The sequence below is a fragment of the Saimiri boliviensis genome, chromosome 10 (genome assembly GCF_048565385.1).
Source record: "Saimiri boliviensis isolate mSaiBol1 chromosome 10, mSaiBol1.pri, whole genome shotgun sequence".
Taxonomy (NCBI): Eukaryota; Metazoa; Chordata; class Mammalia; order Primates; family Cebidae; genus Saimiri; species Saimiri boliviensis.
Window position 1 is genome coordinate 78,740,423 of NC_133458.1, and position 22,481 is coordinate 78,762,903.

General features: G+C 33.6%; 1 protein-coding gene across 4 annotated transcripts in view; it reads right to left on the reverse strand.

The window, feature by feature from the left end:
- Positions 1-516: 516 nt before the first annotated feature.
- VWDE (von Willebrand factor D and EGF domains) overlaps positions 517-22,481 on the reverse strand; it is an 80,559-nt gene continuing 58,594 nt past the window's right edge. For 3 of the 4 annotated variants that reach the window (XM_074379527.1, XM_074379528.1, XM_074379526.1), the window contains 10 exons: positions 17,543-18,106; positions 16,054-16,149; positions 15,875-15,970; positions 14,699-14,794; positions 14,022-14,117; positions 11,787-11,882; positions 8,674-8,769; positions 8,485-8,580; positions 5,306-5,409; positions 517-2,744 (listed from right to left, as the gene is read on the reverse strand). In XM_074379527.1, coding sequence (XP_074235628.1) covers positions 2,730-2,744; positions 5,306-5,409; positions 8,485-8,580; positions 8,674-8,769; positions 11,787-11,882; positions 14,022-14,117; positions 14,699-14,794; positions 15,875-15,970; positions 16,054-16,149; positions 17,543-18,106 — 1,355 coding nt within the window. In that variant the 3' untranslated portion in view covers positions 517-2,729. Of the gene's footprint in view, positions 2,745-5,305; positions 5,410-7,632; positions 7,729-8,484; positions 8,581-8,673; positions 8,770-11,786; positions 11,883-14,021; positions 14,118-14,698; positions 14,795-15,874; positions 15,971-16,053; positions 16,150-17,542; positions 18,107-22,481 lie in introns of all 4 variants that reach the window. The other variant, XM_074379529.1, reaches the window with a different exon arrangement.

Here is a 22,481-nt window from a genome sequence, read left to right on the forward strand (position 1 = left end):
ATTTTGTTACGCATTTCATTTCAATGTTAGAATGAATAAATGCAAAACCATCAAACATATTAACTAAGCAAAGTCTATAGTCTGAATTCTTTATGAGAGTTCAGTGTGAATACACACTACACTCCGGCCTGGGCAACATAAAAAGACTTTATTCCTATTAATAAATAAAATTTATAAAATAAATATTGAAAGTTACATACTTTCAAGTACTTTTGCTTAATTTTTAAACACTCATTGTTTTCAAAGTATTTTCCAAATAGACTGTGAATAAAACATGTTTAAATTGACGTGAAATATCACTAAGACATAAGCCAAAAACTAAATCACTAGCCATAAATTTTTAAAATTATTTGCTTTTCTAAACTCCCATTATATTTCTAAACATTACTTTCATTTTCATGAGTCACTAGCTTTCATAAGGAGTGATTTTTACATGAAATCTGTAAACCATGGCATTTCTTCATTATTAACATAAACATGTCCATTAAATTTATTATAAATGGTTAGTGTATTGATTAATATTTTAATTTTATCAAGATTTTTGATGTGGATCTAAAAACATTTATGAAAAATGTAATGTACACTCATACATCACTTGATGAAGGGTATATATTTGGAGAAATCCATGATTAGACAATTGTGTCTTTGTACTAACAGCATAGAATGTACAAACTTAGGTGGTACAGCCTACTATATCTAGGCTATAAACCTTTACAACATGTTACTGTATTTCAATACTGTAGGTAATTGTAACGCAATGATATGTATTTGTAGATCTAAACATAGAAAAGGTACAGTAAAAATACAGTAATATAATCTGAGGGGCCCAACATCATATGTACAGTCTGTGATTAACTGAAACATCATTCATTATGCGGTGAATAACTGCATTAGTTTAGGTACCTCAGAATAAGTCTTTAAGCAATTATAACTTTATAACCATAAAAAGTTTACATTAACAATCAATAAGGCTACTGATAAAATTGCTATGTGGTTGTGATATTGTGAAATATATATTTGGTCTTCATCCCATTCCTGACATACAGCTCCTAAGATCCTTATAATCTCCAAGGTCATAAGGGTCTTTTTGTATGCTCATGAGTTGACTGATGGCTGGGGACTCCTGGATAGCCAGGTCATAGGAGATTGGTCATAGGAAAGACCACGACACCTTTAGGCATTTCATCCCAGCCCCTCCAACCTCCAGGGAGGGGAGAGAGGCTGAAAGTCAAGTCAATCACCAGTGGGCAGTGCTTCAATCCATCATGCCTATGTAATGAAGTCACCATAAAGGTCCAAGGACAAAGTTCAGATGAGCTTTCAGATAGCTGAATACACAGAGGTTCCTGGAGGAGCCCAGAGAGGGCATGGAAGTTCTGCACCCCTTCCCACATGCTTTGCCCTACTTACTTGTGCTCTTTGTAACATCCTTCATAATAAAGCAGTAAGTATGTTTCACTGTGTTCTGTGAGCCGGTCTAGCAAATTAATCAAATCTGAGAGGAAGAGATTGTGGGAACTCCAATTTGTAGCCGGCCAGTCAGAAGCACAGGTAAAACAATCGACGGCATTTGGCTGCCATCTGAAGTGGGGACGTCTGAGGAACTGAGGAACAGAGCCCTCAACCTGAGGATCTGATGCTACGACAGGTAGATAGTCTCAGAACTGAATTGAATTAAGAGGACGTCCAGCTTTTGTCTGCTGCAGAATTGATCAGTTACTGGGGAGAATTCCCCATAAACTTCTTGATGACCAGAGGTCACTTCGATGTCTTCTGTGTTGATTGTTGTGTTGTGACAGTATACTAGGAAGAAAGTGAATTTGTTTTCCACTCATACAGTTGTATACTGAGCAAAGTTGTCAAACTGATATAAAAGTTGTATCTATTTTCATAGTATTTTAATTCCAATAACTGTTTAAAAAATATTCATTTTTATCTACAATACTCCTATTTTCACAAAAGCTGAAGAAACATTTAGGTATATACTAAATTTTAACATTTATTTTGCATTTATATTTCTGAATGTCTGGTAACATAAAACAGAGTGAAGCAAGTTATTGTCAATGAAAAGAGTCAAACTCTGTGAAATATTTGAAGAGATTTATTCGGAGTGAAATATGAGTCATCATGTCCTGTGACATGGCCCCTGGAGATGCTGAGACATGTGCCCAAGGAGGTCGTGCCACAGCTGGGTTTTATGTTTCAGGGAAGAGACATAATAGGTGGATTCAAGAATTTTCTGATTGGCAGTTGGCTAAAAGAATTTATCTAAAGACCCAGAATCAAAAGAAGGAATGTCTGGGTTAAAATAAGGGGTTGGGGAGACCAAGTTGTTCTTATTATGCAGTTCTTATTATATAAACATCATGTATGAGGAAGATAAAAAGTGGCTTCCATTATACTGACTGACTCCTGATGGTACAGACACAGTCCTGAGCTGAGAAAACATTCAGTTTATTAAATATTGCGAATGGATGGAATATCAGATACATCATCTCTATGTGTAAATATTCGATTCCATCTCAACATCCAATTTAGATTACATGGATTTCTTCTTTGCTTTTCTCTAATAATTACAACTAGGATCATTATATATTTTATTAGTTTCTTTAGTCTTTAAGATATTTTTTAAATGATGTTCAAATAAACTTCGAGTTTTCTCCAACTTTTTCTGAACAACACATTTCCGTTCTTAAGATACAGCTTTTAATTCATATACTTGATGCTACTCAGTGGCGTCTTATCTGTAGTAGGAAGAAGGAAATTGTGTTTCAATGAATAGCATAAAATCATTTAACTCTTACTCATTCTTTGTTACCTTCTTCCTGCTGACATGGTATGTAAGGCTCTTTTAGTTCTGTTTGCTACTAGACTCAATACTATTTTCATAACATTGAAGTCTAACCAAGATATTTAAGGTCGAAGCAGTGATAACCAAATGGAGCTTGCATACTAGGTGACTCCATCTTGGCCCAGGGTTACACGTTAGAAACATCCATGCCCAATAAAGCTAATTAATTTTTGATACCCCTCAGGAAAAAAAAAAAAAACTGTTGATATTCACAACGCACCGCAATGTTTCTCACATGTGTCTTTCCCCATCCTTTTTCTTCTCTACCTCTTACTAGTCTTCTCTTCAGTGTAATTAGTTACAAACTCTTACATAGTGCTTGTTACATCCCAAGCACCATTCTAGGTACTTCACATGTATTAACATATTTAATCCTTACAATAAGCCTATGATTAGGCGCTACTATTAGTGCCCTATTACAGATGAGAAAACTGAGACTCAGAGAGTTAAACTTGGCCAAAATCACAGAGCATATAAGTGGCAGGGTCAGTGTAAGTGCACACAGCAGCAAGCAGAAGGTTACGATGCTTCCCAAAGCCTTTTGTCAACTCATCCTCTTAGCACCTTTCCTTCCTTTCCTTATTTTCTCTTTCTCCACGTTTCTTGTCGCTAGCCAGTAATTCTCTCCTTCATTGAAAGTCTAGCAATCCAATCAGTACCCTCCATTTCTTTTTTAACCCACTACCTCAGGGTGCCTGAGAAAGAGCCAGGAGGTAGTCAGCCAGCCTGAACTCTCCTTTGGGGAAGGTAGAAAAGAGGGGGAAAAGATGGAGTTGGAGAAGGTTCCGTGGATACCTATGGATAGTGGCTGCTTTTTTCCCCACTAAAAAAAAATTTATGTTTTAACCTGTGTGTGGGATCCAAAGAAATATCAAAAGCAAATAATAATAATATCATCACGAATACAGCCAGAATGAGAAGTTACAAGCTTGGGAGACCAGATTACATTAGAACAAGACATATTGTCCTCAAGCCCTTCCCCCATGGCCTTCTGACATTTTTTTCTTCTTAGTGTGATTTCAAATCCATTGTCAGAAGCAACATTAATGGGGATAAAGATGACTTACCATTGATCATTTGAGGAAAGAATCAGATGGCAAATAAATACATAAAATAGAATATAGAGCAGCTGCCTAAGTTTAGTACTGTCAAAGTGGAGTTAAAAAGCTTTGGAGGTCATAGGGTTTTCTGTGCCATAAAAATCTCACATCAAATCAAATCAGATAATGTATACTTAGGCTGCCTTCAAACCCCAAGGAAGCTCAAGCTTTTATTTTTATTTTTCTCAAACAACATCTAATCAAATAAATACTCAATAACTTTTGCTTTCCAGTTTTCAAACCATAGCCCTATTATGATCTGGTTATTTTCATTATGGGGGCCAATCATACAGAATGACACCGGTGCTTGGAGAATACTATACATACATCCACTCTGTCTCTAAGTCACACTGATCCATATCAAGCTTCAAGAAGAAAATTTCTAATCCGTTGTCAAATTCCAGTATTCCAGCAGACTTTCATATTCATGACCTTGGGGCATTCTGAAATGCTAAATAGCATATCATAACTTTTTAAATTACAACTCCTATAGATTAAGAGAGTTTTTATAGGTTTGCTGCATTTATGTATCTGTTTGTGAAAGAGATTATTAGAGCGACCCTTGTATATATAGGAATTAGGACTGAAATAATATCTCAGCTGTTGATATTTGAAAATTTAAGATTAGAGATCAAACAAAATGCATTGTAATCCTATATGAAGAAATAGTATCACAGAAACTTTTAAAAGATATGTGTTACAGCATTGGCCTTACAAATAAGTGTGGGCAGTTACAGAAACTCCAAGAAAGTTTCTGATCTTTCTTCCGTTCCTTGATTTCTGAAATACAAACAAATCCTAATGCTAATAATATCAAGAGTTTTCTACTGCTTTCCTAGTAACAGATTTTAATAGGGGGCAAATGAAGGAAAGAATATCTGTCAGGGAAAATGAATGAGAATAGAGAAGGCCTTAGTGGCATGTGCCCCAGTGAAAATGATGAGAACCACCCTCAAGTAAATGAAGTGGTGATTCACTTATTTAAAGGTGGTGGATTTTTTTGAGACAGGTGAGGGCAGTCTGCTAACCAAGTACTTGACCAAAACATAAATTAGTGATGTCTTGAATTTATATTGTGGAATATTTGCTGTCTCAACTCCTGTGTCATGAAATACTACATTATATTGGACAATTCTATCTATACACTGAAATTCCTTAACCACACATCAAAATTTTATATAATGACTCTACTGTAACATAAAAATGATATAATTTTTGATTTTAGAGGCAAATACTTTTATACTTATTTTGGAAATAAAAGAAAATAAAACATTAATTGGTAATAATTATTAAGTAGAAGAGATATGAAAATGTCAATGTCTACTATTTATTTTCTTTTTAAACTTTGAAATACCTGTATTTTCTTCTCACATTTGACTCCAGCATATTCAGTGCGGCAGGAACACACATTGGGAAATACGCATCTGCCTCCATAAAGACATTTGGGGTTGCAAATTGCTGCAATACACAAATTTTTACAATGACCATCTTTTGACATGTCAAATGCTTGTGACATATTCTATTCCAGTTGTCTGAGGCTATGTGGTGACTGGACACTAATGCCATCACAGGAATCTATTAATGAACCATCGATGGATGAATCTAATCTATGTGTTCCCATCTTTCAGAACACATACACACATCAAAAACAAAACACCCCAAACTGAAACAACACTTTTGGAATTCCATAAAGATATTATTAAAAGAAACAAAAATTTCATCGATTATATTTTAAAGTATTTGAAATACATCTCTTTTTTTAGAGGAGCCCAAGTCATTAACAGAAGATAGCATTTATAATTGGCTTTTTAATATTTAGCAAAAGTTTAAAACAGGCAATTCAATACTGACTAGTGTATGGAAAAACTGACAATTTTTACACTACCATTAGAAGTTTAATGTAAAACAACTCTACTGGAAATTTCTGAAAAATACTCATGCTGTCTATATCAGAAATTTCTTCCTTGAAATCTTTTCTAAGGCAATTAAAAATACTTGTATCTATCTCAATATCTCAATTTATTTATCATCTACTTGTAGAAAGAAAATGCTTTTAATAATAATAACTTGTAAATAACCAAAATGGTAAACATAAGGAGGAGGCTAAAGCAACTTTTGTAATATTTATATTATGGAATTAATATATTGCTTAAAGTTTTGTTTTTAAAGGACATAAATGTTTTAAAGCAATATTGAGTGAAAATTAGCATACCATAAAATTATATAATAGTTACTGCTTCAATATTACATACCTGAAGCTTCCACGTTCAAGAATAATATGTCCTTTAAGATAAATGCAACATTGACAGTATATGTTTTCATCTGGGCTGCTGTATACAACTGGGCAGGTTGTGTAGTCAATCCATAAGGGATCCACAGCGAAGGAAGCAGCATTCACATGATAGTCACCATAGATTTGAATATTTATTATAACCATTTTCCAGCAGATGGTAGTAGCATATTTTGTTTAAGAAATATCAATATATTTGGACAGTTTCTCAATAGTTGGAAATAAAGAATTTGAAGTAGGGCGACTTTTTAAATTCACATAAAAATGCTGCAGGGTGCAGAAACAGGGCGCACAGCTTCAGCTTCAGGCTGTGCTCAGACAACCTCAATCTGCAACCACTGAAGCATATTTCTTCATTAATGTGTTTTTAACATCTTCTCATCCTTCTCTCTTATGGTCTACATGGAGCTCACTCCAGAACAAGCAATCCACCTTGAGGTTGCTAACTCTTTTTTTTCTAGCATTTTATCACAGCTAAATTCCAATTAAAATTATCAATTTTTGAGCATATATTTCTTATGTAAATGCCAGCACTTAATAGTACTTTGATATGTCTTCCTAGGATAACAAACGTATAAATTACAAGAGCATTTACTAATAAAATAAGGTTTAAGTGTCAAAAAAATTTCATGTAAAATTTCTGATGCATGGAAACAAGGGTGTGGTTCACAAGACATTGAAATGGAAGGTCCATTATTTCTAGTAAAAAAGCATGATCATAATAGAACTGTGTAATTTCAGCTTATGGTACACTTGGCCACCAATTTTGAAATTATATAATTATTAACCACTTGGAAATATTTTCAGAGACTTCCAGTTTTTCCCATTAAGTTAGTCATTGTTAATATTTTAACATGTTATTTCAAGTTTCCACAAAAAATGTCGAAATTGCATACAATTTGATCTTCCTCTATACCTTAAGATTTCATCTATGAAGAAATTTGTGACTAACATGGGATGGTAATATACTAAAACTCTAAAAAAGCAACAGAAATTAATTCTGGATGGTAAAATTTAGAGTGAATAATTTTTAATACATTTCTGTATTTTAAGGTATCCATGATAAATATGTATTCATCTTATAATATGAAATAATATTTAAACTTCTGTATATCTACACCTTCTTTGGTCTACCTGGGCAATTTTACTGGCAATCCACAGACGATAATTTGAAATTATCTCTGTCACACAATCTATTAATATATTACACTATACTTTCCTCTTTTAAATGGATATAAAATTTAGTAAGTTTTATTTCTAAAATCGTTTTTTAAAAAGTATCATCACGCTGGAGTTTTTTACCCCCATGGATTTGTTCTAAAGCTGTACTTTAATTATTATAATAGATTCCAATTCAGAACAACAGTAGGAAACACATCCTGTGGGCTTACATATTTGACACTGCACTCCTTCCCAGGAGGAAGGACAATGGCATACGCTGGGAGCAATGCATTCACCACTGTTTTGACATTTCTGCAAGCAGATAGCTGCCAATTGAAATATAAACAAGTTAAAATTTTTAATGACTAGTCAAATCCTATCCATAACCCTTGAAACTTTTCATTAGGGAAAAGAAAAGACATAGTTAAAAGTCAGTGATTAAAGAAATTTTTTACCCTAATATTTATCAAGAATATTCTTGAATGTCACTACATATTCTTGGAAAATGTGACCTTAACAGTTGTAAAATGTTCCATTGTTTGAATTCATCATGATTTAACTTTTCTCCAATTGTTGGATATCTAGGTTGGTTCTCATTTTTTTACTTTGATCAAAACACTCTAGTAGTGACTAATTTAAAATAATTTACAGAAAGGAAAAAAAGAATGAAACATTTGAATGAAGACAGCCACCCTCAGGAGCTAACCAGCCTGAGTGGCACTGTGACTTCCTCTTGGAAAGGTTAGACCTGGATAGTTTGAGGTGGGGCCATGAAATCACTAATTTTTTTAAAAAACCTTTCCCTGACTCCTACTTCAGGACTTAAGGGCTTGTTATTTATCCTGGCAAGTGCAACAGAAAACCTGAAAATTACACTATATCCTCTTCTGCTAACCTGAAAGAATGAGTTCAGAAGAGGAGAAACTTTCTACTTCAGAAAGCTATCTCCTGCAGTAGGATACGTACGCAAACATTTTAAAAAGACCAAGCAAAAGAAAGTAAAAAACAATATTCTCTGTTTTAAATTCTCCTTTATGTTCCCATGAAGATTGAAAGCTTTAGTATCTTAAGATTCCTCTTACGTGTGTTGCATTGTTTCCCACTCCAACCAGAAGGACAAGAGCAAGTGTTTGGTCCCACGCATTTTCCTCCATTCATACACATAGGGTCACAGATGCCTTAAGGTAAAAGCATGAAAGGTCAGCCCTTACATTCCATAGTTTTGTCTTTGCTTTACCTGTAGTTGACAAATACCTTTAGCAATGTCTTACTTTTTTGGCATCTCCTACCAGTGTATCCTTCACGACAGACGCACACATTATTTCTCATGCAGCGGCCACCATTCTTACAGGGAGGGTGACAGAAAGCTGAAAGAACACATGGCAGCAATCTGTGAATATTACACATTCAATTATTACACATGAGACATAGCATCATGTGCTTGTTATCAATGAGAGCATAAGGCAGAGAAATGTGCTGTTCACCAAAAGATCACTTATTAAACCTGTCTTTTCCAAATCACAAAATGCGATGCTTATACCTATAAGCTGCTATCGGGTTAGCACAGTTTGAAATGTATTAAGTGTTCATAACAAATTGAGTCTTTGGTATTACAATGAATATATTATAAATCTTATGTTTCACTACACAATAAGTAGAGCATGGAATGATCTAGACAAAACCCAGAAAATAAGTCAAAACCTAAAAATAAGAATGTACCTGTTTTGGGGGAAATTAGACAAATCTCAATAATTTCCACCTATTTAGAAAGCACTCAAATTAGCTTTTGAACACTTCCTAAGGTTAGGAAGGGAGAGCTTTATATGTGACTTATTCCTGTGAATACTTGGTAAAAATCCTTTTAACAATAAATTCTTGGCTTTGTTAAGAATATTTGTTAGATAATTTTGAATATATCTTACTGTTAGCGCCTATGTATATAATTCTGTTTTATGAAATTCAGAGGTTAAGATATATTAATTTTATGACATGGTTATGATTACTTTATATTTTTCCAGGTATGAAAATTAAATACAGGCATTTATTTTAAGTAATACACAGGCAAAACTGTCTAGAAAATTAAAATTTTAATTTATTCCTAAATAATAATTAAATAAATGTTAGTTTATATTTTAAACATTAATTTCAAATTAACTGGTATTAATAATAGGATTAGTGTAAACTGACTCCCAGTTTGCAATAATAGATGCTTCATTTCCAAACACTGTAAGAAAAATTCAGTTTTCAAATGAATTTTTAAATGGAAATAATGTAGAACTTTATAATAACAAAATAATTGATAGCTTTTAGCAAACCCATAGTTTCCAATATTTTAGGCTAAACTTTTTCTGGTTCATGCTTGAGTCTACTGTTATTTCTCTGACATTTTATCGATACTTCTTATTGGTGAAGAAATGTTCTTATGTTTTCTGCTCCCTACCCTTTATACAATTTAAGATTATTATCATTTATTAGAAAAAGTACATTTTTCCTACTACAAAAACTCTATAGGAAATGCCTGTGGTTAGGAATTTAAAATTTAAAAAAACTCCACAAATTACTTATGATGGGTAATCTTGCTATAATTAATTATCCACAAAAACTTGAGTGTAGAAATAAATATTTATACAAAAAACACAAACAATTAATACATACAAAGGGCACACAATTTAGACTTGGCTATGTCTATCCATAATCCCACATTAGGAAAAGGAGATTTATGAGGAAAATCCATCCTCCACATATATTTATGAGATTCTGTAGGCCTCATATGGCTCTGTCACCAAACCCCAGAGTGAGCTAAGTAACTGGCATTCACTCTCCATGTGAAATCCAAGAGGTAAGCAAATTTGAAGGTGTATTTCATCATCTCTTCAGTCATACATTCTAGGCCTTGCTTATTAGTTTAGTAGTTTAACTTTTTTGTGTTGTTTCTAGCTCAATTTCTATCTTCTATTTTTAAAATTCTATAGTGCACACAGTATACGTTTTCCATATGACTTTATATTCCACCTAATTTTATTCAGTCACTTTCAATGTATCTGTCATCTTCCCTTCCCACCATTTAGGCTCACAGGAAGACGAGGTCTAATAAGAATTACATGTCACAGCCACTGTCTAGATCATTCTTGAAAGCCAGGAAAGTCTGAGGCATGGAGGCTTTAAGTAAACTTCCATACCAGCTAGAAACTTGTGGAGGTAAGCTAATTTTAAAACCTACTCTCTCCTCACAGTGATAATCTGCTTTCTGACCCTTAAAGCATGGAATATATTCAATAGATAATTTTTAATTCAATTTAATAATTGAAAGATTGCTTCCTTTAACCACTTATACAACTGGCATATACATTTTAAAGAATTTTCTTACTATTCTTACATCTACTTCAAGTAGCATGACAGATGTAAGGTTTTCATTTCCTTCCTTACATTCTCCATTCAAGCTACATACATAACTCTTTAGCATGGATTTAGCCATAGTCTTCTAGTTTTCTAGATTTCCCTTAACTTAATCTTTACTTCTTTTTGTTTCTCAAACTGTTTCCTCAAAGGAATATGAATTTCAGGAACTCATTTGCTATGCCCATACATCCTGCATTAGCATGATGGCATCTTTTCTGCTTTATTTTTATCCTAGGAATTTTAGCCAACATCCAAAATAAAAGAAACAGAATTGCAAATCAAAGTGCATCATGGCAAGGAAAATATAAATTTTAGGAATTATGAAAATACTCTGACATGTTCTATAGTAAAACTCTACTTTTTTTTAAACTCAAAATTATGAAGATACAGAAAATACACATTACATATTATGGATTGACATTAATTCATACCCTCAAGACATCCCCATTGTTCTGAAAATAACCTGTAACATTAACTATATGATGAAAAGTGTTGAAATAATAAGCTGTGACAAAGAGAAACGATGCATTTTACGTCTCTGTATCTTCTTGCATAGTGCTGTGCACAGGTGATTCTTCATCAATGTTTAATGAAACTAAGGTGAAAAGAGATTATGGGATAATGGTGAACAGTAGATTGACCATAAATCAAACATTTCTGCTGGGTAGGCAACAACAATGACACAATTTCCTTACAATAGACTACAGCAGAACTTTGCTTGTTTCACATGTTGGGCCTATAAAACTGCACAGAGAGGTACCAAGGTCTGGGCTTCCCATATATTGAGTCAATATAACCATTTTTCATAATAACTTTGATATATTTTTGTAAGCGAGTAATTTGGTGGAGATACTTGAAACATCACAAGAATTGTGGGAAAGATAATAGGATCTTTCCCTTTGAAATTTACCTCGTGTTTACTCAGAGCTCTGTCAATGTCTAACTTTCCATTTGCCCTTTTTACATACAAACAAAGAATAATTACCATTCTGACACTGTGCACCAAAGAATCCATTTGGACAGAGGCAAGTGTTTGGCTTATTACACGAACCACCATTGAGGCAAACAGGGTCACACAAAGCTATTGAACAGCAGGAGGAAAAGAGACCATAAAAGTTTTATTATTTAAAAAATGAAAGCTGCACGGAAGTACAAAATGGTGCATAATGAAATATTTTATTTTTACTGCAAGTAAAACCTATAATTAATTAGACTTGGCCAAACATGAGAGGAATGAAATAACTTGATAATTCCTTTGAAATGATATTCATTAAGCTTACAAATAACACTAAGTTAAGAATTGCAAGAACTACAGAAAGAAAAGAAACAGGAGAAGGTGGCTCGCCAGTCAGGACAGATTTATTTTAGAGAAAGCAAACCTGAGAGGTGCCTACTGGCTGCGTTAGGTCAGAGGCTCACTCTTACAGAGTTTTTAAGGATTTAGGGTGGGAGAGTTTATTACAGGTTTGGACTGCTTCTGTATCTGTTGTGCTTATCTGGGAGGGAGGGATATAGGTCTGTTCCCATACATCTTTCTGCAGCTACAGGCGTATCTCGAGCATCGGCTTTTAGCTTTCCTACCTTAGTGCCCCTGAAGAGGAAAAAAAATGTGCTTTTTAAGGCCCACTGTTTTGCTGGGGCTCATTGTATGAGGGTGAAGTTTGGCAGTTACTCAAGAGACTTTGGCCCTCCACCTCCCTCTGTGCCAGAGCTGTCTTACTTGTGTTTTACTATTTGCTCTTTCTGGCTGTTTGTAGTGATAAGAGAAGTGATTACCTTGAAATGCAAGAGACTAGAAAGGGAACTGGAATTTAAAGTGGCAGTGCTTTTCAGAGATGACGCTGCTCCTGCTCTATTAAGAATGTGGAGGCTATGATTAGAATTCAGAATGCCCAGCCTAGTCGAATGCCCATACTTGTCTTTTCATGTCAGTTTCATGTTTCTTAGGTGTGTGCCTTCAGGACATTGGCATATTTTAACTTTTAATTGACATGTTCATTGAAAATATTTCCAATTTTACCTTTACTAAGGTGGGTCCATACCAATAGATATTAACTACACTCAAGTCCTAGCACATTCAAAACATTCTTTGTTTTTGCTTCTTTATTTTTGTTTTTCTTTGAAAGGCATGCCCAATTTCATTTTCTGCCCTACATTCTACCCATTCACCAACATCTACTACAAATACTATTTTCCTCCTCATTCCACTTGCCAAAATTAATTTCTCCCTTCTCTTATAAGAAACTGTGTTTCAATAACATTACTTATCATAACTCAACTTGTATCACCGTCTTTTTATAATTGTATCCCATGTCTCTGTTACTAACAATATGCTACTTGAAATCAGGGCAAAAATCAAATAGATATTTGTTTCCACTTGTATCATGCTTTGCAAATAATTGGCCAGCTATAAACACTGAATTACATTTTCGCTGAGAAAAAAGTCAATAGATTATAACGAATTATATCAAACACAGAGCATTGCAAACATTGCTGCCAAAGAAACAAGCCTAGGCAAGGCATGGTGGCTCAGGTCTATAATCCCAGCACTTTGGGAGGCTGAGGCAGGCAGATCATAAGGTCAGGAACTGGAGACCAGCCTGACCAAGATGGCGAAACCCCATCTCTACTAAAAATACAAAAATTAGCTTGGCATGGTGGTGTGCACCTGTAATCCCTGCCACTCAGGAGGCTGAGGCCGGAGAATCACTTGAACCCAGGAGGCAGGGGTTGCATTATGCAGAGATTGTGCCACTGCACTCCAGCTTGGGTGATGGAGCAAGACTCTATCTTAAGAAAAAAAAAAAAATACACACACACACAGCAAGCCTAATACATGGAATAACATGAAGAGTGTCTACTTAATTCAGAATTGTTTAGATATTTAATGAAATAGGATGTTTGTGTTGTGATGAAAAACTTTAAAGAAATCTAGAAGGTTCAACATGTTTCTCTTCACCATAAGGTACATGAATGAGGGAAATATAAAAGGAAAAAAAGGATTGGTTGGCTAAGATAACAGTAAAGCTGTAAGTCACCATATGGTTCAATATAAAAAGAAAAGTAGTAAAGAAGAAAGAGTTTTAAAAATCTGTCTGAAATAACAGCTTCATACCTGTCTTGTCAGGTCAGTTTTATATTTCTTAGGTGCACGTCTACAGAACATTGGCATATTTTAACTTTTAATTGATATGTTCACTGAAAATATTTTCAGTTTTACCTGTACTACAGGTGGGTCCATACCAGCCAGGCTTGCACTGGCAAATATCTGGTGTAAGACATTGGCCTCCATTTTCGCAGTGCCTGTTACAAACCACTGAGATCAGAGAATAAAGACAAAAGAAAGATTAGGCTTGGTGTAGTCATAGTGTTGGTTCTTAGCTAGCTAGCTCATAACTGCCAATCACATCTGCTAATGTATAAGATCAGAGAGAAAGATAAAATATAATTTATACTCAGGCTTGAAATACTCTCTGATTCTCACATTTAGTTATTTTATTTTTTTGGTTAATAGAGATAGAAAAAATAGAAAAACATTGAGCCAAGTGGTAAACAAGAGTTGGCTATTTAGGAAAATTATTAGTTACTGATGAAAGCAATCATAGACATAAATTTAAAAAGAAATTTATATGCAGTATAACAAATTTGAATTCCTGCTATTTCAAAGAAAGGTCATGGATAGCATCAAAGCAATAGTTAATTTCAAACACAAACTTCTTTATCTTAGTGCTGGCCGCTGTGGTTGATCCCAGTGCTATGCAAGATGGTAACTGTTGCCATCAGTCATCAATGTGTGTTCTTTACTTAGAGTTAGGGTTCATTTCATGTAGCATTAAGGCCATCAACTATTCAAAGAAGCAATTTTATTCTATAAGACAGTAGGAGAGCTTTGCTTACTTGTTTCACACCTTGGTCCTACAAAACCATAGGGACAAGTACAGAGATTGCCAGCCATGCATGTGCCACCATATTGACAAGGTGGGTTACAATGTTCTGCAGATACAGATTATGTTATTAAGTCAGTTCTTAATTTTTAAAGTCAGTTTATAATTATAAAGCACCATCACAACAACCTCTTGTTGTAAGAACAATTTATAATATGTAGTTCTCTTTTACTACAAAATTTAGTTCCATAAAACTGACTATATTAATTCACACAGGAAACACTTACAAACCAGTAGCATGCTTTGATTTATAAAACTTTTTGTTAATTGAAAGGAAATATAGAATCTAGCCTTCTTGTGAAAAGTGAAATGAAATAGGATGTTTGTGTTGTGTTTGAGTTGAACTTACATATTCCTGCCTTACAAATACAACTTTCCTATACTTCTATAGTTATTTTCCTATACTATTTTGATGAATGTTTCTGGAAGTTCAATCTAAATTTACTTTAATTTGTTAATTTGTAAGCTGCCTTGCCATAAAAACATTTAACATGGCTCTCAGGTTATTCATAATTATATGCACCATCTACCAAACTATCTTTTAAAATATTATTTTAAAATAAACAACTTATTTCTTTAAAGTATTATCCACTTTAGGAATGCTATTTCATAATTTTCCACTTAAGATTTTAAACGAAGCAATGCAATTATATGGCTATAGATGTATTTTTTAAAAATCACATTTTAGGTTTCTTCTTACTACTTTACATTTTCTAATTATTTGGCATTTAACCATATTTTGTAGGTCATTCAACAGCTTTCTTTTGCTTAAAGCTAAAATATTCATAGAGATACAGTACCCTATCGCTTCTTGGCCTTTTGGCTAAAATCAAGTGTGGAGATACAGTACCTTATAATTAAACCTCAAAGCATTTTAGAGGATAATTTTACAAACAACGAATAAGCTATTACTCCTTGACTCTCTGATTTCAGAAATTTAATTCTTCAGAATTTTCAAATAAATTATATTTAGTAAGTATTGTAAATAAGTATAAAATTAATACTACACCAGCTTTAATAAGTATATTTTAGTATATACACAGTAAAACTGAATTGTGTTGTAAAATGATTTTTAAAGCTATTGTGCTATATTTTAGGCATATATTTGATTTTTAATTTGAATTATCACCTTCATCACAGGTTGTTCCACCATGTCCCGGAAGACACTGACAAACGTTAGGCTTAATACATTTTCCATAGTTTTTGCAATCAGGGTCACAAAGAGCTGTACAAAATAAAGCCCAGGTTTCAGACGTATCAATTACCAAATAAAATTTATCATGCAAACTAATGAATGATGTTACCTACCAGTTTGGCAGTTAGAACCAATGTAACCAGGTTTACATTTGCATACGTTTGGGGCAACACACTCCCTACTTTTTCCACATGGATATCTACAAATGGCTTTAAAAAATCAAGGAAAAAAAGGTTAATTGCTAATACAGAACATACATGTTTCCCACAGACTTAGTTATAATAAAAGCAAAAGTCTCTGAAATTTGAATAGTATGATACTACTGTTAAACAACCACCAATATATTTGCCCATAAAATTGTGTTTTTCCCCTTTATATTTGCTTTACTACTAGCATGATGGAGAAAAATTATTAATAAGGTAAGGAAGAACCATCACATGTGGTAAGGATTCCCAAAGCAGAACGTGATGTTGGAGATAGCAGCTAATCATACATGGGGTTACAGTGTCTTTTCAAATGAAAGTTTCAAAGGAATTTCAGATACTAATCTGCTAAATGTTGATGAATGACAAGGATAATCAGAATTTCAAAGAGCAAGATGCCAGGAATGTATCATAAACTAATAGGTTACTATTTCCTAAACTTCTCTAATTACCTAATATATTCCAGTTAGCATTCAACACTTCCTGAGATAACCGAAATGCATCAGATTATTTTGTTCCATTTGTTAAAAAATTAGGTGTTTTATATTATAAGCAGGTAGGTATTGAGGGTTACTATTATTATTCCTACAGGAAAAAAGAAAACCTAAGTCCCTCTAGATAATACTGAGAACACAAGAAATTTCCAACAACTCTCCAGCTTAAGTTTAGTCTCAAACAAGCCAAAACACAAACAAAGCAAAACAATAAAACAAAACAGCTTCTAATGTATCAAAGTCAAAAATTTGATTTTCCTCAGAGAAGACAATCTTAATAATTGTGAGAAGACAGAAACAATGCTGTTAAAATTAAAGTCATAGACAATTTGCTATAATCTCAAAAGAGGTGGAGGGATTACAGAGAAACCTAGTTTACGCAAATAAGCAACTATGCCAGAATTAGGAATCTGAAGGGCTAAACACCCACTGTGAGCTGAAAAGAACACAGATCACAATGTTAATCAGATCTATGTTGACATCTTTTATCTGCTTAGCTGATTAATGCTGGGAAACTCAGTTGGCACTCCAAAGCTGTTTTCTCATCTGTATAATGGGAAAAATAATCCCCGATATGTTCAATTCATGTAGATTATATGACACAGTTGATACAAAATGTTTCCACAGACCCTGGAACACAGAAAGTACTCAAATGTATTTGTAACATATAAAGTTGTAATACTCTATAATATTAACATGATTTTAGTAAAAAACTCAGAAAATCCACTTTTGTTTTTTCAACGTGTGATGAGAATACAGTATAAATGATCAATTAATAAAATAAACAGAAATAAGTGAATTAAGCAGAATAAATAGAAATTGGCAAATTAAAAAATATATCTTTTTAATCACTTAAACTTGAATTAGATAATTTTGTTTTTATATTCTGAAGACTTCCATACTACCTCTGCAATTGATACCATCTCCATAATACCCAAAAGGGCAGCGTCCACATTTGAAGTGACCATCTGAGCTTGGCACACAGGAAACACCAAGAAAACAAGGCGAGTCTTCGCAAGGTGATATTTTGGTTGATCCAAACTTTTCTGGCAAAATAGTGATTGCTTTGGTAACAGATGACACAAACTCCTCTTTATACTGTATGCCACCTTGGGAAGACCTGCTAATTTGAGAATTGTACCCTCCTGTCTCTGTTTGGATGGTGTTCCGGATATCACCTTCTGCTTTGCCATGGGTGCTGGTTGGCCTCATGCTTAAAGAGCTACTGTTCTTCATAGAAACTTCCAACTCATCCAGACTGCGATTTGTACTGAGACTATGATCCACCTGTTCAAAACCTGATATCTGATGGGAAACAGTCTTTATTGAATTATCCATTTGAGTTGTAATTGATTTTAGTGATGAGCAGATGTTCGTTGTGCACAATAACTTTTTTATAGTAGCGGGAGTAGGGGTAAATCTTGTACCATTTAGTGAATATTCTGTTGATGGTGGCTGAAAATTTATACCTGTATAACCAAAAAATTTTTAAAAAGTTAGCAGCATTTCTTAATAGTCTTCTCTACCTGATATATTGTACATTAAGTAATTCACTTCCTCATTTAGTATCTACAAGACTAACACTGTAAATAGTAGGAGCTGTGTACTAATAAGAAATCATGACACTGTTTCTGCCTTCAAGGAGCCTATGATCTTTTGTGGTAGACAAGCTAACACAGAATGTTAAATAGTATAAAAGTTAAAGTACAATCATTGATTTAATTAAGATTTTGAAACAGCTAACGAACACCTGTTAATCACCTCATACACGTGAGCCTCAAAACGAAGGAAAGCATGGCCCCTATCCTTGAGCAAGTTAGAATACTGTCAAGGATACAGACATGTGAGCGTCTCACTAAGACACACAATCATTGAGAACTGCTACAAGACCGACAAATGTAAAAATGAAGCCTGTAGAAACACACAAGAGTAAGTAATTTTGCCTATAAAGAAGACAGGAACTAAATGTGTAAGTAAAAATTGGAAAATTATATAAATGCTTTTACATGAGAGGTAAACAACCATGGCTCTAATAATTTTACCAATATAATAAAATGAGATTCTATGTGTCCATCTTGGTTGCTCAACTAGAAATTAAAACATTTTTACACATCCTTTTTTGGGTAGTCACTACTTATTTCTACCTGCCAAAATACTTCATTTCCTTATAACACATTTTTACTTCTTTGATATGGAAAAATCTAATAAGTTTTAGAATATGAACACATTTTAAGCATGATTAGACAAGTTTTTCTTGTTATACTGTCTAATGCAAATGAAGGGCTTGATTTTGCACTGTCTTCATCCAAAGCTCTTCTTCAAGGTTTTAAAATATAAAATCAGAAAACCAAGCCAAATCACAAAAATAATCCTTAGCATAGTTGGCAACAAATGCAATGAAAGATTTTTGGAAAATGTGAGAACTTCCTGAAACATAAAAAGTACATGCGTCCAGACTAATAGAAACAAGAGTGCACCAGATAGAGCCCCAAACATAAATAAGGGCAATGAAGTAAGCACAAATAAGTCAACAAATGCAGCAAAAGGGTCCTAGACTAACAATTCCCAGGAGAACTGTTTCAGATGATCTGCGCCAAGTCAGTGTCCCCTTCCGTGAGCCTCTGTACACAGAGGGGACTCCTTCCAGAACCACATTGCTTTACATGAACCTTCTCCTTAAGGGAGTGTTTATTGTCAGAACTGGAGAAAGAAGCAGAGAACTGCAACTCCAGATTGCAAAAATTATCACTGAAGAAAGTAAGAAAAGAGCGCATATTAGCAAATGAATGCTAGTAAATTACATTTTTTCTTCTGAAGTTTAATGAGTTGATGTTCCTATGAAGGTCGGAATCAGAGATATCATAAAAATTATAAAATACAAGAATCCTGAGAAGATATTGGCCTTACACATATTAAAATGTAGTATAAAGCCACACTAATCAAAACAATGTATTATTGGCACAGAAAAAAAGACTATTAGAAAATAATAACATAATAGAAAGCTCAGAAATATATCTTAAAATATAAGGGACTTTAAATGAAAAATATGATATTTAAATTCAATGTGGCTTATTTTATAAATGACACTACATAATTGCTATTCATCTGGAAGAAAAAGTATTGGACCACTACTTATATCAGAAAACGACAAATTTCAAGTGGATTAAAAACTAAATATAAAATGTAAAATAATAAATGTTCTAAAAGAGAATTTAAAGTTCACATTTATAACTTAAACTTTGAGAGATCCTTAAACTGAAGCTGTAAATAAAAGATTTTAAAAATATATTTATTTGATTACATAAAATGTTAATGCTTTCATATAAAAAGAAAACACAGATAAAGGCTAACCCCAGAGATAAACATGCTAATTTCAAGTACATACTATGTATAGAATCAGAATATATGAGGTGGTCACAATATATAAAGTACTCCTACAAATCAACAGAAAAGGCAGTAAAAGGATAGCAATTAGCAGAAAAACAAACCTAAATGATTATTTGAAAAAAGAAACGCAATTAAATAGATAACCTTTGTTAACTTCTATCTAGGAAAAATCAAAAACAGTAGCAGTGGTAAGATACAAGTAAACAACTTTGGAGATGGGAAAATTGAAAAGCTATATACAAGAAGACAATTTTAAATTGTACAAGAGTACTACCTATAATTATTTACAAGAATTTGAAATCTAAACGTGACAAATGATTTTCTTGCAAAATATAAATGAGTAAATTGACTCAAGAGGAGGTATAAACGTTGATGGAAGTAGAAAAACAATCCAAAATTACTCCCCCAAATTATGCTAGGAAAGATCACCTAATGAAAAATTTTTACCAAATAGTCAAGGAGAGAGTATTTTCAAAATTACAGCAATGTGCAAAAAGAGATGAAAAGTTTTATGAACACTTTATTAAAGTGGCATAACCATATAGTCAATATATTTGTGACATCATATAATAAATAAAATGATATGCTGGCAAGTCTAAAGTCAGTGTTTTTATGGAAAAATATATTAGGATTAGACTTGTATCTATTAACATAATTATATTATGTAATTGCATAAAGACAATATGGAAAATATAAAATGATGTTAAAATACAATATGCATTAATTATTGATTTTAAATATTGTGAGAAAATTAGTCTAAAGAAACTTTGTTAATTGCAATTATGGTAAGTAATAAATGATGCCAAAAAAGCATTTGATAACATTTATAACCCAATCCTGATTTAAAAATAGGAATTCTGAAAAGTCAACTAATAAAAGGAAAATTCATTAATTGGATAAAGGATATATAGTAGAAACTACAGTGATATCATGGTCAATAGTGTAACGTGAGAAGAATTCCCATACCATGAACAAAGCTCTCCCTTCCTGACAGGCTTTGTCCTAGGGGTACACTACACTACAATGAGAGTGTAAGTTTGAGACCCTGGTCTCTTCAGTTAGATTGCTCTGGCTCAACTCTCTCTTCTGTTATTTAAAACTCCATAATCTGAACACATTACTTAACCCATCTATGATTCTGTTTAACCATCCGTAAAATAGGAATAATAACAGTTACTGGAAATAGCTATTATGAGGATTGAATGAAGTAAGACACGAAAAAATGTCTGCCTAGTGCTGGCACATTATAAGTATAAATTAAATCTCACTATTAAGACAAGGAAGTAAATAATAGCAAACAAAACTCATTATCAAAAAACAATTAGTCTGCCAATAAAATCAAGAAATATAATCCACTATAAACCATAGTGTACATCAGAGTATTCAGTGAGGTAACAACAGAGGAACAATACAAAAATCAAGACTCATTTCCTATGTTCCAGGAATCAAAAATATCTTGAGAGATATCCCATTCACAGTAACGGTTGATATTACAGAATGCAAAGGCATAAAGAAAGCCAATGTGAAATGTATGAGAACTTTATGAAGACAATCACAGAATGTTATTGAACCAACTAACAGCTATTAAGAAAGCCCTATGACACAGAAAAGGTCTTGTGAAATAGTGAACTTCTTATCACTTTTAGGGTTTGAGCAGATACTGGATGACCAGTTTCCAGGGATTTATAAAATATAAGTTTGAAATGGTCACCTCCAACCATAAGCTTCTCTGCATTCACTGTAAATGATGCTTTGTTTGGCCAGATGTGGTGGCTCACACCATGCCTCTAATCCCAGCACTTTGAAAGTCTGAGGAGGGTGGATCACGTGGTCAGGGGTTCAAGACCAGCCTGGCCAAGATAGTGAAACTCCATCTCTACTAAAAATACAAAAATTAGCAGGGCCGTGGTTGCAGGTGCCTGTAATCCCAGCTACTGAGAAGGCTGAGGCAAGGAATTCCTTGAACCTGGTAGGTGGAGGTTGCGGTGAGCAGAGATTGTACCACTGTACTCAAGCCTGGACCACCAAGCAAAACTCCATCTCAAAAAGAAAAAAAAAGAAAAAAAAAAAAAAAAAGAAAGGTGTTTTGTTCATAAGAGGACATAAATGCATTTTTCTAAAATATAAGTCACACAGACACAGGGAGGGGAATATCGTTCACCAGGGTGTTGGGGGTGGGGAACTAGGGGAGCTGTATCAGTGGGTGGGGAGATTGGGGAGTGAGAGCATTAAGGAGAAATACCTAATGTAGATGATGGGGTGATTAATGCAGCAAACCACCACCATGGCACGTGTATACTTATATAACAAGCCTACACGATCTGCACATGTACCCTAGAACACAGTATAATAAATAAATTTTTCAAAAAGATAATAAGCCAGATGATTCAATAGATTAGCAAGAGAAAGGATAAATTTTAAACAGCTTTATATAACCCTTAGATGATCTTTCTAAAA